The sequence below is a fragment of the Girardinichthys multiradiatus genome, chromosome X (assembly GCF_021462225.1).
Source record: "Girardinichthys multiradiatus isolate DD_20200921_A chromosome X, DD_fGirMul_XY1, whole genome shotgun sequence".
NCBI classification, from domain to species: domain Eukaryota; kingdom Metazoa; phylum Chordata; class Actinopteri; order Cyprinodontiformes; family Goodeidae; genus Girardinichthys; species Girardinichthys multiradiatus.
The window spans coordinates 31669683-31691582 of record NC_061817.1 but is presented as its reverse complement, the minus strand read 5'-3'; the positions used below and the strand labels follow the sequence as shown (position 1 = coordinate 31691582).

The 21900-nt window shown below is 41.4% G+C and overlaps 1 protein-coding gene across 3 annotated transcripts; it reads right to left on the bottom strand.

Moving 5' to 3' along the window:
- Positions 1-1454: 1454 nt before the first annotated feature.
- On the bottom strand, positions 1455-21291 carry LOC124862472 (zinc finger protein 652-like). Of its 3 annotated transcripts, none has more exons than XM_047356420.1 (6): positions 21201-21291; positions 13423-14840; positions 8904-9051; positions 8629-8744; positions 6033-6177; positions 1455-3679 (listed from the first exon to the last, which is right to left on the bottom strand). In XM_047356420.1, exons 2-6 carry the CDS (start codon positions 14428-14430, stop codon positions 3042-3044), a joined length of 2055 nt encoding a protein of 684 aa, XP_047212376.1. In that variant the 5' UTR covers positions 14431-14840; positions 21201-21291; the 3' UTR covers positions 1455-3041. The 3 variants fall into 3 exon arrangements, with proteins under 3 accessions (XP_047212376.1, XP_047212374.1, XP_047212375.1); XM_047356418.1 differs by lacking the exon at positions 21201-21291 and adding an exon at positions 20997-21186; XM_047356419.1 differs by lacking the exon at positions 21201-21291 and adding an exon at positions 20869-20997.
- Positions 21292-21900: the final 609 nt, after the last annotated feature.

Below are 21900 nucleotides of genomic sequence, written 5' to 3'. Positions count from 1 at the left end.
GTCCAGTGCTGCTTCTCTGTAGCCCAGGACTGGGGAATGCGGCACCTGTAGCCCATTTCCTGCACACGCCTGTGCACGGTGGCTCTGGATGTTTCTACTCCAGACTCAGTCCACTGCTTCCGCAGGTCCCCCAAGGTCTGGAATCGGCCCTTCTCCACAATCTTCCTCAGGGTCCGGTCACCTCTTCTCGTTGTGCAGCGTTTTCTGCCACACTTTTTCCTTCCCACAGACTTCCCACTGAGGTGCCTTGATACAGCACTCTGGGAACAGCCTATTCGTTGAGAAATGTCTTTCTGTGTCTTACCCTCTTGCTTGAGGGTGTCAATAGTGGCCTTCTGGACAGCAGTCAGGTCGGCAGTCTTACCCATGATTGGGGTTTTGAGTGATGAACCAGGCTGGGAGTTTTAAAGGCCTCAGGAATCTTTTGCAGGTGTTTAGAGTTAACTCGTTGATTCAGATGATTAGGTTCATAGCTCGTTTAGAGGAATTTTGGGTTTTCATGAGCTGTATGCCAAAATCATCCATATTAAGACAATAAAAGACCTGAAATATTTCAGTTAGTGTGCAATGAATCTAAAATATATGAATGTTAAATTTTCATCATGACATTATGGAAAATAATGAACTTTATCACAATATGCTAATTTTTTGAGAAGGACCTGTAGTTAAAAGCAAATCTTTCCTGTCTCACTGTAACCTATGGCACTGCATTTTGCTCTACTGCTTTTTCCCCACTGACTGACAGCCCTAAAGGGATAGTTCAAATGTTTTCAACTGAGATTCTTTGAACTTATTGTCAGTAATGTTTCTCTTAGCTGTAGTAGTCAGATGTCATATCACTGTGAGCTTGAAGAACAGTGAAGAAATCCTTAGAGCGGTGAAAGGCTAACAGACAGGGGCCGGTTTTAGCAAGTTAAAACATCTAAAACTGAAAATCTTCAAATCCGTTTGATACAAATCTATATTTCCAAGTCAATATGGACCCACTTGGCGGTGTGTAAAATGCCAAATTGACATAAATTGTGGGATATGGTTCATTTTGTGGATTTGACTTTACAAATCTGCAGTTTTACATCAATCTAAGTATCAGTGTACCTTTAACACCGATGTTCACTCCTGCTGTCTGTCTGCACGTATGTCTAATATGACCCGTTCAGCCGAGGCTCAGCTCTCCTTCAGACTGACACCTGAGTGGGGAAGACCGCAGAGCAGGGCGGCACGCTGCTACAGCACCACTCATCAACAGTTACGACATCCTCAGAAAGTACTTAGTTTCTGAATCGGGAGAACTCCGTCTGTAAGTTTGGTCGACACACAATTAACTGAAACAATTTATCAAGGAGTCATATCAACCCAGAGAGGACCAGAGCTAACGTTAGCCTGCAAACGCAACCCTCCGCAAAGACCCTCAGCATTATCCTCACCTTTAGAAATAATGGATAATGACGTGTAAGATCTGTGCTACTTTTTTTTATTACCACAATATTTACAGATACCTGGCAGGTGGATTTAAAGGATTACTGCATAAACATCAAGTTTTTCATTTAACTGTTGAAATTTGACAAATTAAACAGATACTTTTAAATGTTAAATAATCTGTTCAGTTTGTAAAACATGGAATCAAAAAATAAATTAATCAAAATGTATCGGGCCCTAGGTAGGCAGCTCATTGAAGGCAGACTACCATTTACATCTTAGGAACAGTTAAGAATAAAGTGTAATTTATTTTGCTTGCAAGTTGTAAGTAAGTAAAATAAGAGATTTGCTCATCGCTAGATATTACACACCTTTGACCTCATCTAGAAACCAGATTTAGACCTTTAACTAGAGATCTGATAATCCTTCATCTACACGAAGGACTGCCGCTGTTTTCTCAGCCGAACAACATCCGAGTTACTACACAAAGCGACGTTACTGCCAGCTGTATCAATCCGCCTGGCTAGCTGATCGTGACTTCACCCGAGATCATTTTTGAAACGACTAAACGTTTGATGCATCGGTAAAACTGACAGCCTGATACAAAATCAAAACGTTTGCTTTGTTCTTGGAATAAGAGCAGACCGACGAGTCGAAGCTGAAGAGACGGACCGATACACCCTGAGAGCCTGAGCTAACGTTATTTAGTACGGTAAAATGGAAGTTTTTCAGTGGAGAAAACTGCAACAAACAGTCTTTAGCAAAATGAACATTTTCAGTTTAAGTTGTTTTAATTGGCTAAAATCAGCTAAAAAATATGGGTTGGGCCAGTTGTCTTCTCAGCAGTTAGCCTTCCACCAATATGACATCGGTCTAGTAAAAGGTAAAGGACCCACTACCAGAACCTCGCAGTAAAAGTCCAAACTGTCTCTTTAACATTGCCCTTTGACCAGGAAAAAATGCTCAGGTAGAGCCAGTTTCAACATTCATTAAACATTTCTGTTTGCCCACAAGGTTCCTGCACTACAGTTTGGAGAATAAGTAGAATATTGCTATGGGGATGAGGTGACTGATGTATGACCTTAAGTCAGATTAACCAAAAAAAAAAAAAAGGAAAGTTCAGTGATCTTTGAGGATCCATAGAGTCCGGGTAATATGGATTTTGAGTTCCATCAGCAGCTTTTTGATAAAAACGAGTTTCCACCTATCAATGTGGAGAGAGATGTTCACACAGAATCGTTTTCTGAAGGAGAGAATCTGAGAATAATTTCTAGCGATTGTAAAACCTTTGCCAGGTGAGCAGTTTTTTAAAGTGATGTCTCACTTCATGTGAGCACGGATGGTGCAACAGTTTATAGCTTTAATGTTTATGTCCGGATTCATTTTAGACTGCTGGACAGAAGCTAAACACGTCTATACAGAAAACCTCCATTGTCTGATGGAACATGAATGCTCCTATTTTAATTCACACTGATGTCAGCAACATCTCTCCGCCTCCTGTGTAGAGCACACTGGGACTGGCACTGCTGTTCTCCCACTGGGCCCTCTCTGCAGACTTGGCTTCAAGTTTCTGCAATTTTGAGAAACTGAGGCAGAACTTTAAGACAACAAACAAGGCGCACAGTTCAGTGGTGCTGCGGTGCTCCAGGGCCCTTGTCAAGGGGGGCCATGTGGTGCAGGTAGCTGCTGTCTTCATGCCCGCAGTGGTTTAGGGGCTCACTCTTGAAAAGAGCTGGGGGAGGGGGGAGGTGAGCTACAGGGGGCACCACCAGGTGGTGGTGGCTGTGAGGAGGGACCTGCTGGGGTGTGTTGGAGAGGTGCTGTTGTGTTATTGTAGGATGGGAATGATGATGGGAGGGAGCTGAATGGAGCTGCACATGGGAGAATGTGTGTCCGACAGGGCTTTGCTGTGGAATGGGCCCTCCGGTCGGGCTGAGGCCCAGAGAGGCTGAGGTGGTGGCCGGGGTCGCCGCTGAGGGCCCAGGGACAGTGGTGGGGGAAGAAGAGGAGGAAGCAGGAGAGGAGAAGGCATTGGCAAAGAGGCGGACAGGCACAGTGGATCCACTAGTCTGCAGAACCACAGGGCTGGTGACCCGGAAGCACTTCTCCTTGTGAGCTTTGAGCATGTTGGAGAAGCGGAAGCGCTGGCCACACACCTCGCAGGGATACGGCTTCTCGCCCGTGTGGGTGCGACGGTGGCGTTTCATGTTGGGCCGGCTGGTGAAGCTCTTCCCGCAGATCTCACAGATGAAAGGCTTCTCTCCTGCACAGAAGGAAGAGAAAGACAAAAAAGACCGGTGCATCAGAGTCAAATCATTTTCTGTCACGTGCTGCTTGGAAATAGTCAAACAGTTACAGCTTTTCACACAAAGTTTCCTTTTCAATTTCTGCTCCGAGAATGCAAATAAGCTACTATCTTGAATTGAGGGTCTCTGCTGTCAGCCCACCCACTCCCCAGGAAGCTATTACAATTCACACTCTGAGGATCGGAGATGTGAAAGTGAACAGCAGCCCCGTTAGAATACCGCTCTCATTAAGCGCCCTCCATGGAGCCACTAAATGTGCCTGTTACCACCCACACAGCCATCTATTAACAGCCTGCTGAAGGGCTCTCTAAATGCCGTATTCTGGCACGTTACGTTTGAAGCTCCTCCACACCAACTGAATACAAAAAGGTGACAGCTGATGCGCTAGCCTTCTGTACCTGTTACATTTAATCACAGGAATTGACAAAAAGAACCAAACTTTGATATATTATAGAGTTCGACTGGGTGTGTCTCCTCCTGGATGAGGCTAAATTGGTCGGTAGCTGCAGGGATACGGGAGGGAAGCATAATTACACATCACAAATATAACCTTGAGGGCCAACTGAGTGTAGCGTGTCCACCCACGGCTCAGGAAAAACAGCAGATGACATGCAGGCATCAGTGCTCGGGTTGTTCTTAGAAAACTGGCGAAACATGGACCAAAAAAAAAAAAAACGGGAGGGACGTAAAGCTTCATGTGTCTGGGTAGTCATTACAAGCCACAATATACGCAAGGCTCTCCTTTGATGTAAAACACCCCTCTCATTGCAAGAACGAAGCAAAGAGGCAACACCCCATTTTGTTGCTTTTTATAGAGAGCTTATGATGCCTGACAGGCTGAGAGGAAGACAGGAAAAGTTTTAAATCTATCTGCACTAAGCTCTGCAAGTACAAAACTAACAAAATAAACCCTGAAAAATTTTACATTTCAATAAAATGAGTTAACATAAAATAATCAGTATAACTGTAACGTTGGTAACTGTTGAAACCAGATGTTTACATACACTCTATAAAAGGATTTGTTTTTCTACTATCAGACATTAAATCAGACTAAATGTTCCCCATTTTAGGTCAGTCAGAACCGCTAAAATGATTTCTACAAGACGTTATGCTGATCTAGCATAAAAATCATGGTAATTTCTAGTCATCATGCTGTTCAGAAAGGAGATAGTTTCCATGACCCAGAAATAACTAACACCACAAGAACCAAAGGAAAATACCTTGTAAAGATTCTGGCTGAGGCTGGTGGGGGAAGGTGATTTTCCACAGTAAAATAAGTCTTGTACTGGCATGGGCTGAAAGGTCACTCAGTGAGGAAGAAGCCATTACAGTTTACACAAAGCTCAGTCTCAAAGAAATATTATAGGCTGTGTGCAAGCAAGGTGGCCTACACACCTGGCTCAGTCACACTGGTTCTGTCAGGAGGAAAGGGCCTAACTTTGAGCAAAAATATTATAAGAAGCTTGTAGAAGGAAACCCCATATGCTGGACCCAATCCATCAGTATAAAACAAATGCTACTAAAGTTTAAGGAAAAGTACGTGAACCCCTACTCTCATACAAACACTTCCGCATTATTTTGCCGATTAGCACATAGCAAAATATTTGGTAATCCTAACTTAGATTACATATTTCCTGTTTTAACTGATTTAATGTCTTACATTGGGGAAGAAAAAGGTTGTGTGTATTTTTATACAGTGTATGACATTTTGGTTTCACCTAAAACCCCTTTCCATCATCATTTTGTTCAGTGATCTACTGGTTCTTTACGTCTCGCGTTAAACTGAAAGGTCAACAGCAGTGAGCATGGGAGCTCTGGTTAAAGCGGTGTTTAAGGATTTACAATCACTGATGTTAGTTTGTTATTTTTACAGCATTAAAGTATTGAAGCAGAAATAAAAACAGGATGGTTACCATTGACACTGCTGTTGTATGTTTATGGTGTCCCTTTATGTCTGCTTTGTTTATTGCAATTATTTTAGAGTCGTGTGTGATAAAAGATTTTACTTCTTTTTTATACAGAGCTATGATGGGATGGAAATCTCTGATGACTGTAAAACACTGATTTCCCATTTTTTCACACTTCCATGAAGTCTTGAGGGATATTTCTGTAGGTGTTAGAATGCGAAAAGAAAATGTAGTTTTAGTTTTAGGACTTGTTCTGAACTTGTAGAGGCCATGTGGAGGTCATTACTAGTTTGTCAAACATTTTAAATTCTAAAACCAATAAAATGCTATTCTGCCAAAATTCCCTGATGTGAAAAAGGTCTGCATTAGTTCCCCGCGGTGCAGAGACAGCCTCTATTCTCACCTGTGTGCGTTTTCATGTGCTCGTCAAAGTACTGTTTCATGTTGAAGTCTTTGCCACACCACTGGCACATGAACTGCTTGTGTCCGATGTGAATGCTCATATGGGAGCGCAGCTGGTACTTGTACTGGAACCGCTCGTCACAGTGCTGCAACAGGAAAAGAAAGGGCTTTTTTAGAGGTTGCACCAACCAAGTCAATGCATGCACAGACATATTCTCAGAAACCTAAACTGAACCCCGCCACCTGCGTCTCGACCTGCATTTCACAACTTTTATTTCTCCTGAAATGGTTACATTTCTGTGTAATGTGCAGCAGATTTCTGTTTACTTCAGCATATTTAGTTTCCAGTACAAACTAATGTGAGGAGTGACTGTCCCCCTTCAGAAGAACCCAGCCAGCTCTGATCGGGCCCCTCCAACATCCTGTCAGGTGAAATTAAAAATCTGAGAAAAGCCAAATACAAAAAAAAAAAAAAGAAAAAAAGAAAAATGGAAAACCCTCAGTTACTAAAAACAACCTTTGGTCACAGCACTTGTTACACAGGGTGCATATTTGCAAAGAGGATTTCTTGGTTCGATCTTTTCCAAAAGGTGAGGTATTTATAGTTTCAGTGCCACCACCTGACCAAATAAATGTCTGTGGGGATCTAAGGAGGAATGTAAAGCCACTGAGAGGAAAGGCCCACGCAATACATGAACTTAATAAGCATGTAACAAGACCATAGTGTCTTGGATAGCTTCTAACATCTAATTAGAACACCTCCACCCATGAAAATGTTCCTAGTCTGGGATCAAACACATTTAAAGGCCTGAGCAGGAAGTAAAAAACCCTGTGAAGCAGAAACAACTTTGGGAATACTGAGAGGGAAAATGGCTATATCCATTCCAAACGGATGTCAGAAGTGTAGTCCTTTAGCTGGTGAACATTGAGTGCCGGGGTTTATAATGTTTAACATGGTCTGACCTCAACTCTGACCTCAACACAGTCTGCTGAATGTTTAATGTATGGGGGAGAAAAACAAAATATTGAATTAATTGTCAGCCACATACAGCAGAGCTACAAACACATTATTGCTCCTAGAAACTGTATTTCAATTTCAAGTCATTAATCTAAATAGTTTACTTTTATCGCTTCTAGTTTTTGTTTTAATACTCTTTACAATGTCCACACTGTTTTAAAACTACCGTAACTATGTTGTTTGCAATAATTCATATTATATGCAATGGCGTGCCCTGTGGGATTTAGGATCAGAACGCTCCGTTTACGGATAATGGCTCTCACTGTGGTTTGCTTGAGTCCCAAAGCCTTGGAAAAGGCTTGTGACCCTCTCCAGACTGAAAAATGTCAATGGCTTTATTTCTCACCTGAAACAAAGCCGTCTGGAGATCGGTGTATGATGTGTTGCTTCAGGGGATTTTGTTAGTCTGCTTTAGGCAGGTTCTACTTAAGCAATTGGTTGATTGTGCAGGACTGGCAGAAATCAGGCGTAGGGTGAATTACTTTTCTTCACATAGGGCCAGATTGGTTTAAAAAGCTCCTTGCTCTGAATAAATGACAGCGTAATCTAAAACTGCATTTTGTATTTACTCAGGCTATCTTTGTATGATGCAAGATTTTTTTCTGATGATCTGAAACATTTAAAATGTGACACAAAACGTAGAGAGACAAGAATTTTCCAACAGGGCAAATACCGTTTTACAGCACTGTGGTATTTTCTGCTAGCTAGCATTTTTCTTCGGTCTTTACTGTATGTTATCTTCTGTCAGCAGAGCTTAGGAATGAAGACAAACACCATGTCAAACATTCAGTATTTATCTTCTTTAGTTAGCTCAGGTGCTAAAAATAAAAAAGCGCAGCACAAAATAAAGGTACAGAACTATTTGGAGGGGAGAAAGTTTAGGCAACAGTTCTATGACACCATCTGCTGGATGTCATGACAAAACTGAAAATCATGAGTGTAATTTCTGCTGATGAAAATGATGTTAATGTTGCAAGGGCTGACTGTGACCCCAAGAATATTACAGGAAAGTCCCGTAGGACTCTGGTTCAGGCACTTTAAGGGAAGTGGAAGTTACATGCTTTAAAGGACAGAACATTTTCCTCTGGTTTCATTTGCACTGTAGAAAGGCTTGATCATATAAAACAAGACATAACCAGTTCTTAATAACCCTGTCACTTTCTCTGCTTTATAGTTTCAGACACCGAGACTGAGAACTGCTGTTTGTGTAGGAAAACATTTAATAAAGTCTCCAAGGCCTTTATAACTGTTGTCTGGCGTTGCATTTGTACCTTCAGCTAACCACTAATGACTTTGCATTTACCATCAACCTGCTGTGTATTTTTTATTAAATGCAAACATGCAATAACCTGCTCAGTGTAATTTGTGCAACCAATAACCTGTTGGACTGATACCTTTGTTATTGAACTAACTGCAGACTGTGTGTATTCCCTTATTCTGTATTTTCCATGAATAACGCTCACATATACGTTATTTTTGGAGCTCACTCTCCATTTGTACAGCAGGAATTGAGTCTAAATATTAGAGAAGAATAAACACATTTCTGCTTTGCAGCAGCATCACAACAGAAACATCTTACCTCACAGCGGAAGGGTTTCTCCCCAGAGTGCTGCAGCGAGTGCACTTTTAACGACATGCTGCGTTTAAATGACTTCCCACATGTCTCACAGGTGAAAGGCATGTCTTTAGTGTGAGCTGGAAATGATGAGACAAAATAAAACTTAACGTGTAACTAGTGACTGTTTATTTAACACCTAATAATAAGAATGCATGATCCCATACATGTGAAAAATACACAACATACCATATTTATTAATAGGTTGTGGTTCTGACTGACAAGAAGGCCCAACTTACCAACCATGTGCTTCCGTACATGAGCCATTGTGTAGAACTTCTTCTCGCAGATTTCACATGAGAACTTCTTCTCCGCGTAGCCGTGAACAATCTTAATGTGCTCATGCAGAGACCACAGCTTCTTAAAAGACTTGTTGCAGGAGACGCACTGTGGAAAACAAAAAGCAGACATAAATATTAGGATGGAATAAATTCTTGAGGTTTCTTATCAACAGCTGCAACTTTTTGATGGTACACCAGCTCCCTCTGCTGGAGAAACAGCAACCATGTGAGTAAACATCTTGGATGAACTGCCACGAACTGGAAACCTGTTAAGCACCAGTGCCACTGTCCAGAGAGAGGCCAGTTTTATTTCACCGCAGACTAGGAAGGTGCCAGCCAAGAAATAAGCTCCTCCAGACTTGACTGAAATTTGTAAATTCTAGAGAAACGTTTCTTGGTTAAATGAAACAAATACTGAGTGAATTGACCTCAATGAATTGACCTTATTGAGAAGAAGATTTAGAGGAGTCATGGTGAGGTTTTTAAACATACTGTATGAACTGCCAAGCATGGTGCTGGCAGTGTCTTGCAGGGGGGCTGTTTAGCTACCACTACTTCTGCTGAACAAGGTGGATGAAATAATAGAGGATGACTTCCAAGTTTTTCCAACTTTCCCCCAGCGCATCAGCTAGATGGTTGAAACCTGGAGATACCTGGAGTGTTTTAAGAGGTCAATGGGTCCAAACTATCATCAAAGCTGGTTTTTTGAATGGATAAAGTAGGCTAGCATTAAGCTTCTGGGCAACCGTTTCAAAGCCCGACTTCAACCCGGTTAAACTGTTTAAAAGATGAGTTCATGCCGGGAACACCAACTAATGTAAATGATCTCTAGTAAATCCAATATCCAGCCAAAAAGCTTATTGATTGATGCTTCTATGATTGATGCAATATGAGTGTGTGGATGTGTAGATATTTGAGGCAGGGCAATTTCCACCTTGTGTGGATTAGAGAAAAGAAATTCCAACTTCTGCACCAATCTTTTGTTTCTAAAATTCATGAAAGTTGTATAATCAAAGCACCCTGGGGAAAGACATGTTTCAAATGATTCAATAAACCACAACATGCAGAATGTCACAAAAGCTAATTAATGGTACGGCTTAGGTCTAATAATCAAAATTACAGACTTCCTCAATCAGTCTGAGGTGCTCTTACAAGACTTGCTGTTATGCTGGCATGGAGAGGGGTTTTCTCCCCATAAAAAGGTAAGCTTTTCTTTTCTTCAATAAAAACTGGCAAAGTAAAGTGAAGTGGAGACAGCTGGTTTCCTCTCAGGGTTGAAGCTCTTTAGCTTCCTCAGAGCTGCTACCAATCTAAACCTCCACTCACATGTACTTGTGTAATACGTAGATCGGTTTATAAAGTCTTCCCATTGAAGATAATAAAAATACAGGTTCTGTATTTTGGTGTCATTACCAAAAACTATGGAGTTGGAAGAAACTAAACTACAGATTTATCTGAGATTGTGTGTTGAATTTGAATAGGTTTAGAGGAAAATGACAAGTTTAATAAATTGGGCTCTGCTTCTTGAAGATAACCTTACATCCTCACAGTGTGACATTGTCTGTATGAATGTGAGCAGCTGTTCAGACACTCTGCGCTCCAAAATAACTTGAGAATGCAAATCAAAGTCTGCAAAAATCGGGCCATTTCAAGCGATCGAAACAGCTGCGAGTCCCTCAGGAAGGCAAAAGCTGAACCCCCCCTTTCAGTGTCAGGAAACTAAAGGAACCAACATAACAGCAGAAAAAGATACAGGCTAACAGGAGCTGTGTGCAAATCTGCAAGCACCTGCAGCATTAAATGCAAGAGAATAGTTGTCCAAGTGTTATTGCATTCCAGGAGCATTAGATAACTGAAACGTTTACCACAGTAAAGCTACAGTTTTAGTATAAATATATCATCCAGATAAGCCAAATTCACAATAGGCATTTTAACTTGGAAGAAGTAGCACCAGTTGAGGTATACCACCACAGACTGCATTCAGCTTTTGCACCTAAGCATACAGGTTGTGTTATATAAAAGCCTGAGATTTATTACAAAACATCCAGGCTTCACAGATAAAAAAGTCTGTTAGCTCCCACTAACAGACTGGTCTCATCACATTGTTCTATGACAACTTAAAGAATGAGAATCCCGAAATACAGGATATGTCAAACCACCTAAAGCCAACTGAACGTGCTGAACTCTCCTGAGGGGGACAGTTTAACAGCGGCACCGTCGGGGGGAGTCATGGCTGAGGAGGAATTTAAAACATATTTCACCACAAAATTAATAACTTCAGGATGAATAATCGTAAAGATTGTAGCTATATGCAGAAATACTAATCAAGATTTATTAAAATGACTCCAAACAAGGAAGGAGAATCTTTTTTTCTTCTTTAAAATATTGTCTAAGAGCATCTGGATTAAAGTAGGAGCAAATAATGTCATGTCTGAATCCTCTCTGTGTGTAATTAATAAGTTAGGGAGGCCAAGGATGTAATTAATGCACAGTAATCCACATTACTGAAATATTTGTCCAGCATATGTTGGATGTCATTTTATTCTTAGGCTTTTATTTAATATTGATCATAGTCGGCTCATATTCCTCCAGACGAAACAGGCTAATTCTGCCCAATACAACATCCTGCGCAGCCATGCTTTGGAGTAGCGTCAAAATGTGTTTTAGGGTCATTTTTTTTGCTCCTCTTCATCGTTCCAAAATCTGCATGAACCTAAAGCCTGTAGCTTACAGACCACTGCAAGCTGCTCCGGTCCATAAAGCCAGCTGTTATATAGTCCACTCTGCTTATCGTCCTTATTATTATGTCAATAAATAAAACAGCAAGCATTAATTCTGTAAGCCAAGAAACTATGAGCTACGTAAGGTTAAAATTGAGAAAATGACAAGGATAAAATCGTTCAGGAGGTTAAATTGAACTCTTGGTGCTTCTGTTTAAAAACAACCTAGTAGTCAGGTTGGTGATCTGTCGACACCAAACAACTGCATCAAGATTCGGCTCAAACACTCAAACATGCGACTCAGATCTGGTGGGTTTTCCCTCACACTAGCAGACTATTAAGGTTTTTAACCTGCCTCAGAGTAAGAGTTTGGTGCGCTGACTGTGCCTACCTGGGAATCCTGGGTAAAAATAATAAAAATCATGCAGCCTTTGTTTATACACTGTGCTTCTGCTGTTTCAGCTAAAAGCAGCTATGTAAATATTTTCATATTTACAAGTTAATCTCAAGATATCAGAATATCACCAAAAATGCATCTTATTTCAGTAATTCATTGCAAATATCAAAATGCATGTAGTGCACAGATGCAAAAAAAAAAAAAAAAAAAAAAAAAAGTTTTAACATGAGCTAACTCTTTTTATTTAAAAACAGAAAAGCAACGATTAATAAACTATTGCTGCAAAATATTGATTATTACATTTGTGGTCCAAGACATAAATTCACTGTTTTGATTTCGATATACAGATATAATGAGGAGTGAGCAAGCAGTGAGATCAGTTTAAAGTCAGTGTCAGCTAAAATATCAGGTTATTTAACGTGTTTAATAAAAGATCTATAGAAAAGGTCAAATTAATTAATGCCTGTGTGATCTGGCACTGATAATATAAGAGAAAGGTAAACTTTGGGTGTGAATTCTGATGATGATGGATTAAAGCAGAACATTTAAGCAATTACATAAAATGATTTTTAGTATAGAAATGTCAGCCTACCAAGAAGTAAATCCATCTACTCTAAAGTATACGCATTGAACATTTGCTCTGGAATCCTTTTGTATGATTTGCTGCATAATCCTAACCCACTTCCTGGTAGACAGCTGTTCTGACTTTGGACTTGATAAAAAAACACAGTGGACCACCAATAGCAGCAGATCATCACTGACTATGGAACCTTCACACTGGACCTCAAGGAACTTGGATTCTGTGTTTCTCCACTCTCAGTCCACGTCTTATAAATCTCCTTGCTTCTCAATCCTTACCCCATTGCCTGTGTGCTATTTACTACCACACTTTTTCCTTCCACTGAACTTTCCATTATTATTCTTGAATACAGCACTTTGTGAACACCTTCTTCCGCAATAACCTTTTCAGCCTTACCCTCCATGTGGAGGGTGTCAATGACTTTAAGCTGGACAGCTGTCAAGTAAGCAGTCTTCCCAATGATTTCAAATGGCATAACTTCACATATCTGTTTTTAAAATCGTTTTTATTCTTCTAATGTAATATAAAAGTTTCTGAGAAACTGAATTTGGCGTTTTTGTTACCTGTAAACCATAATCATAGACAATGAACAGAAAGAAATGCATGACATATATCACTCTGTGTGTAATGAATTAATGAGTTTTAGTTTTTAAATTGAATTATGGGAATGACTGAACGTTTCTACACTGCCATTTATTGAGATGCACCTGCATCACTGAGCTCAGTCACTGAGCTCAGTCTGTATTTGCAGGTTGAATTAATGAAGGAAGTCAGCATTACCTGGATGTTCTTCTCACAGTCAGTCTGCTGATGCAGTGCCAGTTCACTCTCCAGGACAAACTTTTTGCCGCACTTGTCGCAGATCTGCATCCGTCTGTGTGTGACGTTCATGTGCTTCTCCAGGTACCAGCGCGTGTTGAACACCCTGGGACACTTCTCACACATCAGCATCTCCTTCTCCTCCTCCATCTCCGCCTTCCCACCCGTTGTTTCTGTACCTGCTGAGGAGGGAGCAGACCTGCCTGACCTGCGCTTGCTCTTTGGAGGCTCCAGGCGCTTCCTACGCCCCCTGGTGGTCATTCCTGCAGTGGCCTTGCTCAGAGCCGTTCGGAGGCTTTTCCTCTTTGGCTGGCTGGCAGCTGAAACACATTGTCTGGTTCTTCTCGAACGAATTCTTTGACTCTCGACTACTTGTTCCTCTTCATCTTCCTCCTCTTCCTCATCATGGCTCTCCTCATCTTCATCCTCCTCCTCTTCTTCCTCCTCGTCTTCATCATCATCGCTTCCTTCTCTTTCTGAGTCATCTGCTGTGGTTCCAGTCTTGTCCCCCTTGGATACATGAAGCGTCTGGTTGTTTAGATTAACCTCGACAATGATCTGCTCACGTTTGTAGCCCTCTTCATCCTCCTCCTCCTCATCGTCGTCATCTTCATCCACCTCAGTGTCATCAGAGGATCCCTGGTTACCCGTTTCAGACCCCTGCAACCCCACATCCTGTGCTCCCTCTCTGAAGTACTGCTGATGCTGCTGTGGAGACACATGCTGAGGAGACACCCGGCCCATGTTCTGATCTGTCCCAGGTGTCTTGGCTGACATTTTGTTGTCTACCAAAACAGAATAAGGCTTTCCACCTACGTCCCCTCTGTGAACCTTACCCGTCAGGTCCAAGTCTGGGTTAGGAGAGTGAAAATAGGACTTTGACACCGGCGCTCTGCGTGCCTCCTCCTGTGACATCCCGCCAAGGCTTGGGATGGAAACCTCCTCCTTGAAGCTCTGGCAGGATTTCATATAGAGGCTATGGAGGGATTAGAGCTGTTGTGAGCACAAGATAATGCAAAAGAGAAACAACTACAGTCCGAAAGAAGACTAGCCTAGCCGGCGAGGGGGGGTAGGGGACCTATCCCCCACCCTCCTTCTGCTGAGTAGACAGGAGGAAGGGGACGAGGAGAGAGACGGTCAACCAGATTCAAAGAGAGCATCCATTCTGTCCAGAGAAGGACACACAGCTGGTAAGACATTAAAACTGTACCACAGTTTGTTCCATATAACTGGAAAAATCTGATGACAAAATCTCAGTCAGTTCTTGAAGGTCTGTTGGGCCCAGAGATTTTCAAAATGCAGAGCAAGTGAAGATGAGCTGGAGACCACTCAGGGAGCTCCTATAAGGACCTCCGCATCTTGCTTGAAGTTCCATTTAGCTGTAAGACACAGAAAAAGAAGAAACAACAAGGCATATAGATGAGATTAAAGAAGACATTCTTCCGCTCGCTTTGAGTAAACAGTCCGACTGTGACCTGAAACTGCAGGCATGTGGAGTTTGAAGCAGCGAGTGTCACATTTACCCACAAACGTTTGTTTCAGTGCTGAGTGTAGAAACTGAAACCACAGGTTTCACAAATGACTGCGAGTAAAATTCAATTTCTAAACTGTGCAGGCTGAGTACCTCTCCAGGGCACAACTGAAATATCTCATTTATCAAATTTAACGTACAGATCGTTTGCACGCAATTACAGAGCTGGCTTGACGGAGCATATAAAAACCACATTCCAAAAGTACAGAACTTTATCTTCTAAAAGATCGTCAGCTATTTTTCCTGAAACCTCGAAACAGGCTGAAGCAGGGCATTCAAAAATAAGGACGCAACCACTGCACTTTAATCTTTAATCTAAATTCTGACTTTACTCAGTAAAAATGTCTTAAAACCTGCATTCAAAGCCCAACCATACAACTTAAAGAGACAATTCACAAAACTTTAAATGCCTCTCAGACACAAACAACTCACGTGAAACGGCAAGAAATACAGATAAACTCCGAGATGTTCTTTTGTCTTAAGCACTACACATAAATGCAGCTTCATTGACTGCTAGAAAGCGTAGTATAACCACAGCTCTGGAGCTGCTATTGCAAATACAACCACAGGAAATTGTATGTCAGCCTGTCAGTGAAGCTCATCTGCTACACTTGTAACGAAAAGAGCGATTATCTTGTTGATAAACAAGTTAAACACAGAAAAAGGTATATCTAATTAATTTTTTTATGAACTGATTTTACACCATAGATATAAACTTGGAGGTGTGCACATCCATGCCGAGGCATCTCCAAGGCTGACAGCTGGGTGACCTCAAACAGCCTTTACCAGTAATGTTGAGCATGCATGGTGGCGGTTCCTTCTTGCTAGAAAACCTCCTATAGAACCACCCCCCCCCACCCTAAAAAAAAAACTGCATTTCCTTTCTTGGAGACAGCACACATCACCGCCTCTATCTTCACAAACATCTTGCACTTATGCACCATGGCTCAAAATAAACAACGCCCCACCGGCTGCAGGAAAAAAAGAAAGAAACTCAAGCAGCACTGCTCTGTGTAAGCAGTTAATTTATACTTATATTTAAGTAATAGTTGGAAATCACAGCTTGTGAAATGCAACAAAATGGGCCAAGGCTGTGCAAAGGTGAATCTGTTGCACTGCCTAAAATAATGAAGGTAATCATTACAAACCTGGTTATTTTGGATTAGTTTTTGGGGGGTAATATATATATTATTCCTGACCTATTTTTGACAGAAGACCCTTCATTTTGCCAATGTTTTAAGAATGAGGTAGTAAGTAAAATAGAAGTAAGCTGATCTGGTGGTGGAATGTATGTGGATGTTGAAATTCAGGTCCATACCGACACCTACAATATTGTGAAAAACTGTTTGCGCGTTCATGGAATTGTTTTTATTGTCACACATTTTAGATCCAACTAATATCTGATAAAGATAACCTCAGAAAATACAAAAAAAAAAACTGTTTTCAGATGATGATGTCATTTATAAAAAGGGAAAAATCTATCCAAACCTATGATGCCCTGTGTGAAATAGTAACTGCCAACAAAACCTAATAATCGATTATGCTTCGCTTAGCGGCAACAACTGTAATAAGTGGCAATGAGTCTTTGACGTCACTGCAGGGAGATTTTGGCCCACTGTTCACTGCAGAATTGTTTTTAATTCAGCCACACTGAATGGTTTTCAAGCATAAATGGCATGTTAAGGTCGTTCCACAGCATCAGTCGTATTTGACTAAAGCATTGCCAAAACTTTTATGTTGCTCTTGGAGCCATTCAGAGGTGCACTTGCTGGAGTTCCGGCGGTCATCATCCTGTTCCTTTAGCAAAGCGAGCTTCCTAAACAAATGGCCAAAAAATCTTCCCTCAGGATTTTCTACTGGAGAGCAGAATTCATGATTTCCACAATTGCAGCAAATCATCCAGATCCTGAAGCAGCAAAGCAGCCTCAGACAATCACACTACCAACACTGTCAGTATGAGACTCTTTTCTGAATTGCTGTTAGTTTTAAGCCATATGTAACGTTGCACATCTTCTAAAATGTTCCTCTTTGTCTCTTCAGTCTACAAGATGTTTTGGCAAATGTGAGGTAGATCTTTGTGTTAATTTTGGGGGTTTTGAGCTCTCCAATGGATGGCACATTTGCCCAGTCTCTTTCTTATTGACAAATCTTATCGACCTTTACTTTTTGGTACCTCCTAAATGAGTCGATGATGCGAACTTGCAGTAATTTTGGAAGCAGGTTCCATGTTTTCTCCATTTGTGGATAATGGCTCTCACTGTGGTTCACTGGACTCCCAAACCCTTGGAAATGGCTTTGCAACGCTTTACATACAATTCATCTGATCTTGTATTTCTTTAAATCAGGATCTGTTGATCTTGAAATATTTTGGCCTACTTCATTTTGTCAGAAAAAAGTTCTAATAAACTGGGTTCTTGATTCTGCAGGTCTTCGAGTAAATCGGATCTGGGAGTGGCTAGTGAAAACTGAAATCAGCTCTCCAAAACAAGGTGGTAATCAAAGCCCCTTTTCCGCTGGCTCAATTTGGCCCGACTCTGCTCCACGCGGCTTGCTTTGCAAGCATTTCCATTACTGTTACTTCAGTACCGGTACCTCCTTCTTAGCAGGGCTAAGCGAGGCCGAGTCGGTACTGTACATGATGCGAACAAACGGCTGTTCACTGGTTGGCCGTGGGCGCGGCCAGCCGTAAGTCGACCAGCGTGAAAAAACTACCGCAATTTTCAAACGTGCATTCAAGCGAGTGACGGAAACATATGATGGAGTTTGCACAGTTATCCGTAAAAGTCACCCCTTGGAGCAACGACGAGGTGCAAGTGGTTCTGGCGATCATAGGAGACTGCAATATTCAGCGGCAGCTGAATACATATACAGTATAGGCAACAACTATTAGAAATAAAATGGGACCTAATTCAAATCTTTCCGAGTCTTTTAAAGGGAAAGGAAAATCTTTAATAATAATAATAATAAAACGGATGTCATAATCCTACACATTAAAGCTGATTGTCAATGTAGTCAGCAGATTTAATCCACGGGCAATAGACGTGGTACTTCTTGTTTTCGGTAATGCGTTTCGGTCTTTTCTTCTTTACATTGGCGGTTGGGTGTTTCGTTCGCGGTTATGCAGAACGACACATGATGGTTTAAAGTCGCGCCTCCAGGTGTTCCTCTCAACGGAACAAATGCGGGTCTATGGAAATGCAACACACAACGTGCGGAGCTGTTCCGGGCTGGCAAATCAAGCCAGTGGAAAAGGGGCAAAAGTTATGTAATTTTTTAACAAGATTAGTTTTTCATATAGGACCAGGTTGGTCTGGATGACTTTCACGTAAATGTAATAATTATTTGAAAACAGAATACATTTTTTCTATGGTGATGTCTGACGCTAAAATTGAGTTAGATGATTTAATACCTTCAGTTCTGACAAAAAAGTAAAACCAGAAGAAATCTGTAAAGGGTCAAAGCTTCTTGCATGCTCTGTGCTATTTTGCCTCACTGTCTCTCGAGTCCTGATTTCTAACCCTGCATATTTTAACCATATCACCGACTTCTGGCTATTCTGTACTTAGCTTTAGGATGTTTTATAATTGACCCATTCACCCAATGGTTGAAAAGGGAGTGAGTTTGTGTGGTGTAAAAGAAAGAGATGCAGTAATATTTTATATTCATATTAAATAAAAGTGGACCGAGATTCAAGCCTTGAGGAATACACATAAACTTTGTTCACTCAGATTTATAAAAAGCATTCCCAGTTTACCGACTGTGTTTCCATCCAATTCAAAGCAAAAACCACTACTTTCCAGAGTATCAGCCACAATGCTTCATTTATTGCACAGTTTAGATTGTGATTAAGGTTCATATTAAAAACCTGATTTATTTAGACCTTAATTTTGTCTGATCTTTCTCCCTTTCCTCGCATCTTGCCCGATAAACTCAAAACATGCCACAATGACAGAGGACACAAATCCGTCAAAACTGTAACTACTTAACCAAACCAGTTCTGACTAACTTTGCAATTACAAATGTAAGCAATTTAAGCAGGCGTGTAAGTAACACACCTGCCTTCCATTGCATGCTGACTCTGATCCCCTCTGAGAACCGGACAGCAGTTCTCAGAGCATTAAGACCACAGAGGGAGGCGGGGAGCTCAGCACTGACGGAGCAACTCGCCTCACATGGTCATCCAAGACACACAGCCTAACAGGTTATCCTGACTCAACATGACAGGGAAATATAAACTGCATGAGAAACTGCAGCCTGACATGCTTGACTTAAGGTGCAACCAGGGTGTTTCCTTTACCATCAAGCCCATAGCAGTTTGAAACAATTCGGTACCGACTGCATACGAGTGAACACCACTAAGCAATTATCCAATACAATTTTAATGTGCGAATAAACAAACAAATGGTAAGCTTCTGTGAGCCTGCATAGAAGGTTTCCACTCAGTAATGATGAGTCATTTCTGAGTTTCACTTGCTGTGAAATATTAAAGTCCTTTGATGTGGGAATCGTGTAGTGTATAGGACTCTCAATATCAACTGTGATTAGGTTACACATCTTCTCAGATCTGGAGATCCTACCTATACAAACAATGATGAATTCTTTAAGTTTTCTTTTAAGTTGGACTGCTTTAAAATTCTCATTTATTGGGAAAAAAGAAAACTGAGGACATCAGTATGCATCACTCACAGACCGTTTTACTCATCTAAAGCACAGAGAAAGTTTCTTTCTCTCCAAATGTATAATTAAAAGCTTTCCTCAATCAGCCCTTAAGAGACATGCTGAGAACCACTCTTTTTTTTTTTTGCATAGGCAAAACCACAAAACCAGTCATATACCGGATAGCTGCTACTGTGGCTTAAGATTTGTATGACACAGGATGGGAGTGTTACTGCAAAGCAACTGTATGAAACAATAAATTGTGCACATACTCAAAAGTGCTTAGCCATAATGGCTGTGAAACAGCTGAGACCTTCACAGTCCAAGTGCACTATGCTTTACCTTACAACGTGCAAAGCTGCTGAAAACCATGGACCCTCTCAAATCTAGACTTTAATGAGCTTTCTCCTTTTGCAGCTTGTGGAGGACCGTGTAAAGGTTCACATTCCTCACTCTGTCCAAACTCACAAGACCATACCCAGCAGGGATGCTTCATGACTCTGTAGGTATGTATCTTGCTGCACAGTTTGGGACATTTCCAAACCTGACAGAGGCCAGTTATGTTTGATCTCAAATTAAAACATGTAATTGTTGTTTAAAAGTCAAACACTGGATTCAGTAGGTATGCATTTTTGGAAAAAGAAGGGAGAAGCTACAGCCAAAGAAAGGGTTAAAACCAAAAGCCAACACTGTTCAGCGAATAGCAGAAACCCTGTACAGGCCTGGGCAACTTATGCTACTTAGCCTGCTAGCTAAGGTCTGCAGTTACATACCTTAATGCACATGACAAGCTAACTTGGCTACATTAGCTGAAGATGGTCCCATTAGATTACTGTATCTGCAGAATAATCTCACAGCCTTTAACCTTTTTTTTTCTCACGTTCTGATTACATGCATTACCCAAAACAAATACACGCACTTTCACTTTTTTTTTTTACCTAAAACCGCCCATAATGTTGCTAGTTAGCTTAAAGCTAGCATCAACGTTAAAGTTTTAGGCATAAACGTTACACTTTGCGTGTGTGTTGCTTATGGAAGATAATATATGGCAGCTATCGGGCCCGTGTTAAGCTTAAGACGACGTCAAGCTTTGTTTTCAGAGTACCTCCTTCTCGTGGTAAGCTGCTGTCCTAACAAACACAAAAAAAAAAACAAAAAAAAAACAGTGGCAAACCCACTCCACTCGACACTGTCACTAAGTCGGTGTTCACAGTTTTTACCGTAGCCTCGGCCACCAGCTGGCGGAGACTCGCTTCTGCTTCTCCCGGCAGCTGCCCTGGATGTCAGTCCTGCAGGTGCCGAAAATCCACTAAAACAGCGACATTTTGCGGTCGCTTCGCTGGCTTACCTCCGTCTAAAGAGAGAGAGCGACCTCCTTGTTGCGTTCGTGAAATCAGAGCTGCACAGATTCAGCAGGGTTGCTTGCCCTCCCTCTATCTATGTACATTCGCGGATGTGCATACAGAGCGGGTAATGTCAGCTTCTGTTATTGTGTGCCAAAAAGGCGGGAGGATATTTTTGTTAATGTGCGTTACACCGGCTGCGGGGATACCTGGACACCGACGTCTTCAGCCCCGCTACGTGGCCCCGGCAAAGCACTATGTTACGTCGCCGCCGTCCTCCCGCGCTCATCCCAGTCATTCAGGCCGCTGTCTGAGCGCAGGCGCACGGCTCGGTGTCTGGATTCCTTTCGTCTTCCCTGCAAACCAGACACGGCTCAGGGCGCGCACACGATGGGAGACCCTCCAGGAATCTGTCACATCTTCACCTGGTCCTATAATCCTACTGATATTTTGCTCTTTTGCATTATTATTGGCCCTCTTTATAAATTAGGCACGGTACGTTTATTTTATTAATAGCTAGGGTTACAGCAAAATCAGGAACAAATGAAAAGAAATACATTAAATCTAAGCGTTACAGAAAAAGAAATGAATATAGAAATGTACATTTGAAACATAGAAATAGTAAAAATATGATAAAATGAAATAAAAATAATCTACGTTCTTTATAGGAAAGCTGCAGTGATAAACAGATTAAAAAAGAAAAGTATTTCTGCACATTTTAAGGCAAGTCTTCCGTCAACTTGTTTAATTCTGGTGCTTGCAATACTGACCAACGGGATGACCTGAGGTGTCAAGATGGTTGACATCACCAGCAATTGAAATGTTTTTAGGTCAAAGACTGTTCAGTTATTTATAGAAAAAAAAAGATTTTAAAATCATTACATTTAAAAACAGGGAGGCACTGCTGTG

Coding starts and splice junctions, on each gene's coding strand:
- LOC124862472 (XM_047356420.1), bottom strand. CDS start 14,430: ATGAAATCCTGCCAGAGCTTCAAGGAGGAGGTTTCCATCCCAAGCCTT. Junction 8,745..8,903: donor TGTACGGAAGCACATGGTTG/GTAAGTTGGGCC, acceptor CATCATTTCCAG/CTCACACTAAAGACATGCCT. Junction 6,178..8,628: donor AGAAACCCTTCCGCTGTGAG/GTAAGATGTTTC, acceptor TTCCTGTTGCAG/CACTGTGACGAGCGGTTCCA.